Source organism: Anser cygnoides, chromosome 4 (assembly GCF_040182565.1).
Source record: "Anser cygnoides isolate HZ-2024a breed goose chromosome 4, Taihu_goose_T2T_genome, whole genome shotgun sequence".
NCBI lineage: Eukaryota > Metazoa > Chordata > Aves > Anseriformes > Anatidae > Anser > Anser cygnoides.
This window is the reverse complement of record NC_089876.1, coordinates 13,103,746-13,117,453: the sequence shown is the minus strand read 5'-3', so window position 1 is coordinate 13,117,453 and position 13,708 is coordinate 13,103,746. Positions and strand designations below refer to the sequence as shown.

General features: G+C 37.7%; 1 protein-coding gene across 3 annotated transcripts in view; it reads right to left on the bottom strand.

The window, feature by feature from the left end:
- EVC2 (EvC ciliary complex subunit 2) overlaps positions 1-13,708 on the bottom strand; it is a 71,201-nt gene that overhangs the window by 37,204 nt on the left and 20,289 nt on the right. For all 3 annotated transcript variants that reach the window (XM_048046227.2, XM_048046211.2, XM_048046201.2), the window contains exons 8-9: positions 13,334-13,468; positions 10,637-10,788 (exon numbers count right to left, since the gene is read on the bottom strand). In XM_048046227.2, coding sequence (XP_047902184.2) covers positions 10,637-10,788; positions 13,334-13,468 — 287 coding nt within the window. The remainder of the gene's footprint in view (positions 1-10,636; positions 10,789-13,333; positions 13,469-13,708) is intronic.

Here is a 13,708-nt window from a genome sequence, read left to right as displayed (position 1 = left end):
TTTGCCCTCGTATGCCAGTTTACAAGAACACACAGCACTATATGCTTCTGTGTGCAGATTAAGTACACAGTAATTTTTTGGAACCTAAAAAATACACTATTAGAAACTTAAATCCATTCTTTATCTTTTTTTCAGTTAGGCTAAAGCATTGATTTGTTCTGCTGCCAAATCTTAAACTAAACTTCAAATCCACAGAAAAGGTCTTGGGAAGATTTGCAAAGTATGAGAATGTTACTACATTCAGAATGCTATATATCAAAGCACACAGATCTGTAAGCACCTCGCCTTTTTGTTAATTTTTCCTTTCCTTATCTAAGCAAATTAAGTTTAACTAAAAGAAAGTCAGTGATATATTATCACTACCCCTCTGTTAAACACGAGAGATGTACTTTTCCCATTCAGAAATCAATGTGATGTAATTAAGTTACTTTCTTACCATGACTCGAATTCTCTCCAAGTATTTAAGAGGTAATAGATTAAGTTTTCTAGTTAATCATAAAGAAGCAGAGAGACATTTCTGTTGCAGTCTCTCAAAAGCCCAGAAGCACACTGGTGATGCCCATATTTGTCTTGCTGATCTCCTGCAAGGCTACCTGTTGCATCCGCAAAACCAATGGTGGAACAGAGGTCCTTTCCTTCTGATCTTTTCTCCCATATAGAAGCAGGAATCAGACCTCTGTGCCTGAAACAGTTTGTGCCTGAAACATTCCTCACAGTAATTTGAAGATCCTGTAAGAGCTAATATTTTCTGCAACATCCCCAAGAAAATACAACAATCCAGCTTCTATGTGCAGCATGCAGGTGGATATTGCAGGAGAGCGTCTGCAGGTACAGCCCTCTTGGGTGGTGGTAGAGGACTGGCACAGCTACACCCACATTGACCATGGTCAAGTCCCCCAGGACACTGACATGCTCCCTCTCTCTGGGGAGAGTACTTCTTGCTCCGGCACAGTGGAGAAGCCACAGAGGACACATAATGGCAGGGTCAAGGGAACAGGATGCCAAAGCAACACAGCAAGCACTTCAAATTGGCAGCACAGATGCGTATTTCTGTCTCGGTCTTCTCTGTTTACAGAAGACCTAGGACACTTGCTGATATAGCCAGCTAGTGCTAAGCTGTTTACTTAAGACAACTTCTACTTACCAACTTTTAAAAAGTAAGTATATCAGTTTCATGTAAATGTACTTAAATAAAAAGGATTAAAAAAAAATGGGAGATTTATGCTATAACATTTCCCTAATGACTGTCCCAATTAATTATTAGCCTGCAAAATTCAAGCTACTAGAGTGTCTGAATTCCTGTTTCAAGTCTCGTAGCTCTGTTTTAACTGAAGCATATCTGTCTTCTGCAAGAAATAGCACATCTTGGTTTTCAAGCATTCCCTACTGGAGAACCAAAAAACATTTCACTTCCCAATTCCTTTAAGGCCTAAAAAAGGTCACTTTATCCTCAGCTTGAATTTGACTATTTTCCACTTCCAACTATCTTTGTCTGCTGGAATAAAAAATTCCTTAGTCGCTATTTTTCTCCTCTTCATTTGTGCACTGATAGATGGTGCTCACAGCACTCTATAACCCTTTCTTATTGAAGTGTGAAAGACTGAATTCCTTAACTCTCTCGCTGGAAGGCAACACCTTGCAGTTCCATTGTGTTGATACACAGCTGGTAACACAACATTAATTTCTTATCACATATGCAGGATTTTTTCCACCATGCTTGGAATAAAAAGTTAAGCCATTCCTCATCCACCTCCTTACTAGTTAGCTTTATGGTCTTCAGCAGTGATCCAAGAATGAAAATCAAAACCAAACACCATTACAATATTTTCTGTCGTTATCTTTCGCTTAGTCTTCCCCTAGCACTTCCTTCTTTTTCTGCAAGTTATTGCAGACTAGACTTGATTTCATTTTGAGCAAGATTTCCATGCTCCTTCCTGTCTACAGAAAGAACTATGGTACCCACCTGGCAGCAAATCTGTGAAGAAGAGAACGAAGCAGAGGAAGCACATGAGCAGTTCCACCAATCCAAGGTTAATAACATGGAGAAAAAGTAATTAGAAGCCACACTTCTCCCATGTCACGTCCTGGCATACAGCAGTCTTTTTTTTCAATGGAAGCTGAAGAAAGGTTGTCTATTAAAACTTGGAATCTACCTTACATGTGATGTGCTCTGCTTCTGGTTTGCCTCCTCCACAGCAGGCTGAAGGAGTGAATCAAGCCTACCACGTGTGCACCTTGCCTCAAGCTCTCACGCCAAATGAGATGTGTGCCCAGTATTGAGGGCAGCCCTGATCCTTAGCAAGCTGCATCAATACAGTCTTGGAGTCTAAGACATCAACAGGCAGTCTTTAACCTACTTCTTTCAATTTTTGACACTAACAGCCAGTAAAAAACAGGAATCTTCTACATACAATAAAACAAATGTTTTCAGACACAAGTCTCCCTGAAGAACAATGCTTACAATCATCTGGATTAAATGTGCAATAGTGACTCATAGGAAAAAAAAAAAATATCATAACCTGACACTGTGCATCCTGAGACCAAGGTAGATTTAGTAAGTTGCTTTAAATGATCTGCACTCTTCCTGTTACAGCAATTCATGTTTAAAAGGTCTTGTATCTCTTCCTAAGCATATTCAACATAATAGCAACATGAAAGCCAATAAGGTACAGTTAGCAGATGGCAATCTATTGATGAAACAGATCAAAGCTTCTTTTGGGCAAAGCATGCAGAGAAAGGATAAGGACAGGACAGCAGGTACGTAATACAAAAGGGGAGTGGAAATGAGAAGCAAACAGACAGAAAATGAAGCTGCAAACAGCAAGTGTAAAGATTTTTCACTCACTTGAAGAGGAAGAGTGTTTAAAGATCTGTCAGAGAAGATCTGGGAGGTGAGAATCCCAGATGCCAAACACAGAGAAGCAGAGAGTGTGTCTGAACTTCTGATGTCTTCCACAGACCTAATGAATGAATACAGGAAAGCAACTAGAGTCAGGGAAGAAACAAGCATAGTTAATTAAAACAAAAACAAAAGAACAGAGGAAAAGTTTTTTAACTAACTACAAAATAATTATGTCTTTAAGTTTTATTACTAAAATTGGAGGCCCAGAGAGGGAATTTTAAAACAGGAGAATTAATAGCTGCTGAATGGCACAGTCCTAAAATGAACTAAGTGCTTTTAGACACATTTTTAAGTGTCTGGAGAGTTCACAAAGGTAAGAAACTACTGTGACACAATTTTCTGAATTCTAAAGGGATGAGGAACATCAATCAAATTCCCCTTCAGTGATATTTTTCATCAAAACTAAACAAATCATTTATTTTTAGAAAACTCATCTCTCATCTGCAAATGGTACTCAGTTAGTAACATACTACAACAGCATCCTGAGGAGACTGGAGCCCCGTGGTGGCGGTTTCTGTAAAGGCCTCCCTTCATGGTACGCAACGTTGCCAAAAGCACGCGACTTAAGGCTATTTGTGGATGGTTTGTGACTCCACCATGCTGCACACATTGCTGTAGCCATGACCTGGGGCACCATGGCCTGATGGCTGCACCAGCTCCTGCTGGGGAGAGGAGGAAGGCACGGGGGGGAAACACGGCCCCTCCAGCCCGGGGGCACCCACTGCAGCCTGCACATGGCACCGCACTCGCAGGCACAATGTCAGCGGGCAAGCTGCGGCATGGAAGGGAAGAGGGGATGAGAAAGAAGTGCTGAGGTCCATGTTGCCTTGTTACACTTCACAGAAGTGAACATGGACAGAGGGAAACCCCTCTGGGGTCAGACAAGAGAATCACACAGCTGTGACTTCAAACAGTACCTTCCAGTGCTGGCTCCAGTAACAGTAAGCAGAAAAAGCCAATTCCAGTATAATGGGCATCAAAACACATTCAACTGCGGATGTGGTTTGTTTCCTAAATCATCCATTTATTGACAGATTAATAATATAGTAAATTGGGCTGTATTGTTTTGTTTTGTTTTTTAAACAGGGGAATGCTTTTATTATAAAAGCTCATGACTATACTTGAGATTTCCAACCCCCCAGAGTCAGACTATGAAGCATATCAATGCTAATATTTTACAGAATCCTGGTTCTAAAACAGAAAGAAAGAGGAGAACAAAAATTAATCTCCTGGTGACCCTCTTGTGCTTTAAACACCACAGGAAATTGCATAACAGCAAACACTGATCAACTACTGACACTATTATTTCATTCATTTCAGTGAACATGAAATTACTGTGCTGATGTGGCCCATTTGTGGTGATATAGCTTGCTCCTTTCTGCCTCTCCCTCCCTTCTTCCTCCCTCTGCTTCTCATGCTCTCCAGCTGTGTCAAGTCACAAAAGAGACTGCAAACACTCTGGAGCAGGCATCTTACCCACGCTGCACCATGATGAGGTGAAAATCTCTGCGAGAAACCCAAACTGTGCTGCAGTAGAAGCAGATGTAAAGACGTGAGGTCTAAATGACCACTAACAGCTACCAAATGCCAAAAGCCAAAGTCTTCAGCCCTCCTGTGCAGGGTGTATTGCCTTGCCCATCTGCGTTGGTGGACATCAGAAGATGCTTTGCACTATACCAGTAGCTGTAATGGTCTGCAGCCAGCTCTGAACTGGGAGAGGTCATCCATCAGTCCTACGACACTGCTACACAGCTAAGCATAAACTCAGCACCTGAAGTGTGAGCCTACAGAGAACACAGGACATCTCGTAGATGAATAAAATAGTTAAGAAAGGGACTTGACTATTATCTAAGGATATATTCACATGGATGAGTCACAGATTAAGTTTAGCTTTCCTAAAAAAGACTACATGCTGACAAACACAGAAATAGGATTGTCGTGGTAGATAGATAAAGATTTAAGGAAAAATAAAAAAGATGATAAATTGAGCTGAGAGATCACTGTTTCTTCTTCAGAGAAAACTGACTCATGAAAAATTGCTGAACATGTAAGTACCAGATTTGGCAGCTGTTTCATCATCAAATTCTTTTAAGTTGCCACAGCAAGAGAGCAGAGGTATTTCAATTCTTAAATTCTTTCTTTGCTTCCTCTACCTTATGAGCTACTTCCTATTACCTATCAAGCATTTGTGTTTCTCTCATGGAAAAAAAAACAGGATACTTTATGCATTTCTCAAATTTATAACAGCATTTATAACACAGAACTACAAACGCAGAGTCTGGGGTTCATTCCATGTGTAGGTGCTTTATCTTACTGTTACATCTACGTGGTTATTATTTATTTTTATATTCCTGCATTGTCCACATTGCACAAAAACAGAGCTATGAATATGACCTCCCTCCAAAAATTCTAAAATTTCTGTTATACATTTTAAAAGTTATGAAGTACAGAAATGTAGCACCTCCATTTTTTTGCATTAAAAATGTAATTATTTGTCACCATTTTCTACGGAGGAATATTCAGGTCTAGCTGCTATGACAATGTGAGCTTTTTCTTCTTACGTTTCATTTGAATTCAGGTTTAAAAAACAACAAAAACACATTGACTCCATAGCAAATTAAACTGAGATGTATGGCAAAAAATTTACATTTAGAAAGAAAAGGTGAACTTCTAATATGGTAGTAAATTGTTTTTGACTTTTCTGTCAAGCATCTCTGGAAACATTTTGATCTTGTTCTCTAGTACGTTGGCCTCGATGCCCTCTACCATCAGAAAAAAATAAGCTTCAGTGAATACATATTACTTAGTGATCTGCCAAAATAATTGGCAGAGTTTATTGTGTATCAGCAATGAGGTTCAAGTTCAGCCAGAAATTCAGCTAGAGCTTTGCAAAATTCAAGTAAGCTGAGTTCTAGGAAATAAAGATGAAAAAGAAAAGCTGTAGCAGTGGAAAGTCATTTAAAGAAATAAAGTTGCCTGTATAATAGCTGTATCTTCTGATACTATGAGGGTGGCCAGACTTCATCACATTGGACACAAAGCCAAACTGCTCAGCTATCTTCACATTCTGTTCCAGATACACAGTTAAAGAGACCTACAACATTTTGCAACATGATTTTCTAGTGCTTATGTTAAATATTCAAATCATATAGCTTCCTCTCATTAGCATTCATTGCCAATGGGCCAATATTAAGGAATATACACAGTAAGGAACCTACTGAGAATAAAAGCCAAACTATTTTGCTGCATAATGTGCATCAAGGATATGACTTACTAAGACTAAACTCACAAAGTAAGTAACTAAGAAGCTTTCTTATGAAATATTAAAAGTATGTTTTGTTCTCTTGCCAATCCTCCTGACATCGCAAACTGTCTACACTCCGAAGATGTCCCTGTCCATAAATATTGAACACATGCTCCTATGTATTTGCTAAACAATTTGGCACTGTCACTTCTTAAAAGATATTAACTATTAACCTAGCTTCATGCTATAAAGAGGACAAAAAATTCCGTGGCTTTTACTTTTCTGAGTAATTTTCTCATTTGTGTCTGGACAACTGAACAAAACATCAGAATGATTACACCTGTTCACTATCACAGCGTAATTCAAAAAGAATATATCAGTTACGTTGGCAAGTTTATATGTTCACCATGTAGAGAAAATGACACATAGCTACACTGAAGGAATTATCAAACTAGAATATGCTTGCTGAATAAAAATATAAGCAAGATTTTGTTGGTTGAAATACGTGAAGTATCAACCCATCTCTAACAAAAGCCCATATACTTTTGCCTCCCTAAATAAAAAAATGCAGGATTATGATGCTGAAATTCATATTCAGTATACACATGACATGAAAACACTGCGTTCAAAATACAAGCTCAGTTCTTAGTATACTGTCACTACTGTGAGACAAATCAATCCTCAACCCTTTGTTCCTTACAGAACACCCAACCATTCTACTGGGTAACGCTAAATGTAAAAAAATAAAAAAAAATGCAATGTTGTTGAAAAAATGATTCTGTGACTATAATCGGTAAAACTATAACATTTCATTTCAGCACAAAGTCCATTCAAATTGACTGCAATTATCCATTAATAAGTTACAAATGCACATTCTTTCTTTTCCCATTATGTTTTGCAAAGCACTATCCTTAAAACAGATAATTCAGTAAAAATAAGGATTACTCTATTCCATTTTTAGCACAGATTGTTATCATAGAAGTCCCTAAGGCAATGGTACAGTATTTTATCTTTGTCTTTCGAATCTGCTAAAGGCCTGGATAATGTACAACAGTTAATATATGAAAATACTAAGATGAAAACCTTTAAGGAATATAGATGTGAAACTAAAGGACTGTCTTCCCCAGTTTATGTAAAGAATATGGAACAAAAATTAAGGGACAGGGAAGCATCCCAGGCTTAGTATCATAAAAGAGTGCTAACAATGAGAGATAAAACAAGGTTTATATTCTAGCTGTTGAAAAATGCAGGAAAAATATTACATATACCTAATACAGGCATTAAGTTAATGCTGTAGCGTTTTAGACCCATCATCCTGCAAGACTAGGATTTGTCTCACCTCCAGACTCCTGTATCTGGGTTAATCAGCCCAGTCTTCAGACTTTGGAATCACTGGGCACAGCATTCATATGACTAATTTCTGGATGTCTACTTTAGGTTAAGAGGTGTTATACCCTAGAAGTGCTCTTTTTCACCACTGAGTAAAAAAGGGAACTCAGGACAAGTTAGTGTAGAAGTTTCCATCACAGAGATCCTCATTTGGCCAGATAAACTGTGCCACCAGTAAGAGATGGAACAGGCATGCAGTAATTTAATACCCATGAATGCCAATGAATGGTCAGTTCACCTGTGTGTTATCTCCTAACGGTAAACAAACTAGACAAAAAAAATACATGAAAGAAGATTTGGGATAATATAAATATCAATGGCTACTTCCTAACCCCTAACAGAGGCTGATCTGAGCCCTTCACAGTAACATCTATCACCCTTTCAATCCTCTCTTAAAGGAGGAACCACAGCAATTCTGGATGTTTTTGTGGTCCATCTATCATTCTCATCCCAGAAAAATCAATAGAAAACTCAAAAACTGAAGAAGATTAGTGACTGTTTGCTAACAAGCATTTATTTTATTTGCTATGATGCTCTACCTCCTTACAAAAGCACGAACAAATTGAAGACTATCAAAGTTTTCTCTTGAAAAAAGCAACTTGCCCAAAATAGAGTAAATTTTTTTCATCTGCCATCAACACTGATGCTGCTTTTTGTGTCTCCCATTCCTAACGGAGGAGGGGATGAAGGGAGTGATTTAATTTCCCTATCATCATCAGTGATTTCATTTCCCTAAGGCTCTTTCAGACATTTCTAGTTGCCTAACTGCCAAATTTTGAAATGATCAGAGATGGTAAGCTAAGTAAAGGGATTGATAACTCAAATGCAAAGGTTTGGGGCAAAAAGTTAGACATCTACACTAAATCAACAGTCCACCAGAATGTCTATCAGAGGAGAATTCTTCTACAAAAAGATGTTGTCTCCCACATGCAGAATATAAAATCACACTTTTAAAAATCTTACAAGCTCTTTCTGCTTCCTATGATCAGTGAAATCCTGTGCAAATTCCAAGCCTGGTAACTATTTACATTGATTTTAAATCAGCCAAAAATATTCAATAGAAATACAGATGCTCTTCAATCCAATAATGTGGAATAGTGGTTTCAGTGGAGACCATACACAATGCTTAAAATAAGCTGATGGCCACTGTAGTGTTTTACAATCACAGCTCTCGGCATGATAAAATCGTAGTGTGCTCTATCAGCAACTGAGAAGTCATCAGTAAGGATAAGCTGGTCCAGTATGTTTCCAAAACAGACACAGATGAATCCAGGTGCCCTAAGACAGATAAATCCCCCAAATGGGTCTAGTGAGCATATCTACTGTTGTTCGTGTAGGATGGTGTAATGACATGAAAGCATTCCTTTCTATTCCTGCTATTTCAGACTATACCAGCATTTTTATCTAATATTTTACACTATAGCTGAGAAAATCCTTTTATTTTCTTGAACATCCAAAGAGATGAGACAATCTCTGCATTTCTGCTTTCAGGAGAACTGCCAACTGAAGCAGTTCTGAGGCCATTTTTGAAACAGTATTTTCAATTTTGCATAAGTGACTTTGTAACTTATATCCTACTGGACACCTTTACTGCCTTCAATGAGGAATGCTTCAAACAAGTGCCTGTTTTGGGGCCAGATCTGACTCCATACAGTTGCAAGAACTTCCTACAAGTACTCCAATCATATAGCAAGCATCGGCTGTACACTAATTCCACTTGTGTTCTAAAATTACTTCCTTTATTACAATGGAAAATCAATTAAATCAGTCATAAAATTTCAAACTGTTACCTAAAGGAAATTGTTGGAATAGGAAGCAGATAAATGAAGTGGTTTGATTAAAAAAAAAATATATAAAAAAAGGATATGGAAGGGAGGAAAGAAGCAGAAACAAGAGAGACATTTGCATTAACTGCATAAGAATATTACAAAAACATAGCCCCAGGACACGTACTCAAACTAAGAAATGAATCCCATTTTAAGGGTTTAGCTATATAAATAATCCAGTTATTCAAATAATCCTTTTTAAGGGTTTGCAAGAATACTTACCTTTCTAAATCACAACGCATCTCAAAGCAGTCCAGTATTTTTGTTAAAACTAGCAAGATATTCACTATCTCTAATAAAAAATAATACTGAAATGAGTTTAAAAATGTTTGGCCCTCTTCTTTTTAACATTCACATAACAATTTCTAGGATAAGTCTTTTAAAAACCTGTATTGCTATATAGTTATAAAAGCAAAGACCAACGTGCAATTCACAGAGATAAGCATCCTAATTATCAACAAAATGCAGGAAATAATAATGCTGTTAGTTACCCTTTAACAAAGAAAATTACTTCCATGGTCCCTTAACTTTCCCTTTTCATCTTCTGCAGATTTTATAGTTGCATAATACTGCCTGTAACCTGACTTGCCAGGAGCTAACTTTGTTCAGTCTTAGAACAAACAAAATCTGCTCTGTCCTCACATCAGACCTTTTTTCCAGTTCTGCTGAAGAACAGATGCCCTTTATTAGCTGCATGTTTCTGTCAAACAACCTTGACTGGCCTTTCAACAAAACCAGGAGAGTTTCTCTGCTCTACCCAGTGGTCCTGCTGATCCCATCTACATGGTATCTTTCTGTTAGCACTACAAACTGTCACTCCTTAGACTCTGATCCAGGTGTTTCCAAAATACGCTGCTACACAGAAATGCCAGCACCCAGAAGGGGTGCGCTAGGATAAAAGCCACAGTTCTGAAAGCAGAACTGTGTTCAGCAATTGTAGAATATACCCTTTCAACATCATCTTGTACACAGAAGTTTCCCCTCATTTAATGAACCACAGGGAAGCAAAAACAGATGTTCATTTGAATTGGAAAACTTGCATGCCTCAGGCCTATCTAGAGCTGTGACTTCTATAAGTGAAGCAATGTAAATTATGACAATTTTCAGTTCCCACAGATGGCTATCTTAATACATTTCAAAAACCTAAGGTAACGCAGTCATATGTGCAAATAGACACTACAAAAATAACAATTAAAGGGTACATAGTCAAAACATGTTCAAAGATTTAGATGACGATAAATGTGATTAATGTGATGTAACAGCAGGAATTCTTACTCTTCTAAAGCCTGAAGCATATTCCCCGATTCTTCAAAGGTCAGTATATCAATGATTTGGTCATTCATAATTACATCTTCACTAAAGAGATCACCTGAATTGAACTGAGAATGTTCCAGTTTGTGATTTTGACTGAGTTCATGTTGTATCTCCTAAAAAAGAAGAAGACAAAAGTAAGCTTCAGATTATAAAAAAAACTTACAGTGAAGCTGATCTCATTTTATTGCAGGTAACCCTGAGTTACTGGAAAGACTCCCACTTATCATCACATTGTACAGCTGGAAACGGTATAGAGCAATTGTGTAGTTCAAATACATATCTAGGATCAACTGTAATACTTTTGTCTCAGGCTGAACTTTTTTTATATAACTGATCAGGAGTACTAATGAAGAAATTAATGCAAAGGATAGCAGACTTTACATTGACATCAGTAGGCTTGCAAAAGCCTTCCAAGGAGGTTATTTTCTACTATAAACTTTCTAGTAAAATTTTTTTAAAAATTTCTATGGTATACACATTACATATGGCAAGATTATACTACTAGACAGTTCACAGGTCAGTGAGACTCCCTTGAGATGGGCTAAGAAAATCACTATACAGAAAATTGCTGTAAGTAGCTCATGCTAGGACCAAATTGGTCTTTTTTTATAACAATGTTATCTGAGGTTTTTCTGTTAAAAAAAAAAAAAAAAAAAAGACAAGCCCTTTAAATGGAAAGGGATTATTTCTTCAGGCCTAAAGGAAATAAAAATTGTTAATGTAGTAATTTTCAACCAGAAAGTAAAGCTGGAAGTGATTTCTGAGCTCATCTGGTCCATCCACTGGTCTGAGACTGGATCCCCTCTGCATAATGAGACTAATTACAAATTTACCTATCATTAGATAGAAAAACTACTGCAAATCTATTTAAAAAAATAAAACCTTCTTTTGTCATTTGTCAAAAATAAAAGAAAAGATAAGTTGTTCACAGAATTTAAATCACAAAGAAAATACATCTTTTTTCCTCACTTTTTGTTGCTTCAGTAGAGCAAATATAGATGACTTAGCACATGCACTGTCTTCAAAATCTATCGTACATTGTAAAAAGTTACATCTGACACAGCATTTTTACCTAGAGATAGGAAACCAATACTGGTAGTTGTATAAAGCAAACTGCACACATCTAGTCCTGAAACAAATTATCTCCAGCAAGACCACCCCAGCCTCTGAAATGTGCTATGCCCTACTGCAATGCTTCCCAGATTGCCTGTCTCAAGCAGAGCAATATGTGGAAGCTGAGGTCTCCGAGCAGAGTGCTACGTCTGGGTACATGCTTCTCAACACATCTGTCCTCTGTGCAAAAGCACTCCAACTGCTATGCAGAAGAGCAGAGCACTGCAAGTGCATTACCATCCCTGGACTGCCTCCACACTCCACAAATGCCACAGCACAGCAGTGTCCCTGAGAAACGCATCTAAAGGGTTTCTTCGTTTTGAAGTCGGTTGGCATAGGAAGAATAAAACCCCCATGTGCTCTCCAGACAGCCAGATTAATGTGCCTACAGAAATGTTTCAACCAAATCTTTAAACTTAACGTGGAATTTTTTTGAAACCTTTAAACAGACACTTTCATTATAGATTATAAATTAAAGCTTTCTGGGCGTTTGAGAAATCAGACCACTGAAGAAAAAATATCAAACTGAAATCCAAAAGTAGAATGAGAACACAGCTACCACTTAAATTTCTGTCAGTCTTAATTGTCTCAGTTTGACAGCACCAGCCAGCACAGTTTATACTATCCAACAGCCCCAGAGGGAGTCTCAAATTATATGTCTCTCACCTGTATCATCGCTTCCTACCTAAACCAACATATTCAGACCATGCCCAAGTGAAATTGCAATAGACAGAGCGACACTGCCTGTTGACCTGGCAACCCAGTAGGAGATCTACCACCACCTGAGCAGAGGAAGGTTTCAAACCTTTGACACCCGCCTTTCTTAGAGGATTGTTCTCATCACTGTAATAGTGATTGAGGTCTCTATCTCCCTCCCACTGAAGTTGTTCTACTTCATATAAATATCAAAATAATTTTAAAAAGCAAGGACTGGAACTTGGGCCAATCTGATGAACATTCATCAGACCGTATTTTCTCTCTCTGACCCAGTATGTGCTGAAATACTTTCTACGAACTGGAATGATCTGGATAAAGAGCACTGTAAATGCTCCATCTCCAAACCCAACTGTTTTGCTTAATCACTCTAGAGACCAAGGTAAATCCAAAGATCTAAGAGACCCAGATTCAAACCCCTGTTCCTGATAATCAGAAATACAGTTTGGACTCATGCCTTCTGCATTCAAGGTGAGTGATCTACTCAGTTATTCTGCCTCTCATTCTGGGAGCAAAAGGAGAGATGAGGACAAGGAAGAAGATGAAAACAAATGCAAAGCCAGTGGGTAGTATCGCTCCCCTACGAAGCTTAACAACCAGTTATTGACAGTTCTTTTGATCAGACTATTCTTATATCACCTCTAAATCTGACTGTGCTAAAGATTTGGGGTTGTAGAGATTATAGTACCAGTGAATTCAATCCAGCACTTGGTGCCTTTTTATTTAGCTTCAAAAACACTTTAGGCAATCCGTATTAGTTTGCATGTTATATCAGCAGAGATGATTAATAACAAAATTATATAAAGTACCGTTACAGAAAGTATGACTCACCTGGTTTTTACTATGGAAATTCCATTTTAATACTTTGGTTTGGTAAAGAATGAAAAAAACAGCACATGTCAATACAAAGGAAACGAAAAAAGCAATGAAGAACCCTGAAGCATGGATGGCATGGCTATATGAAATCTGAAATGAAAAGACCATATTATTTAAATTAATTTTCCTATATATACAAAGATCAGACTTAAAGATCACAGCAGTAAGCAACATAGTAAATTACTTTTAAATGGCTTCATAAAACTTCAGGGTTACTCAGCATTAAATTACAATTAGTAATTTTTATTTATTAATATTTTCCAACAAGTGTCTATTTTCCATAGATTTTGAAGTCTGCATGCCTTTATGTCCACCTAGTCCAAATGCCTC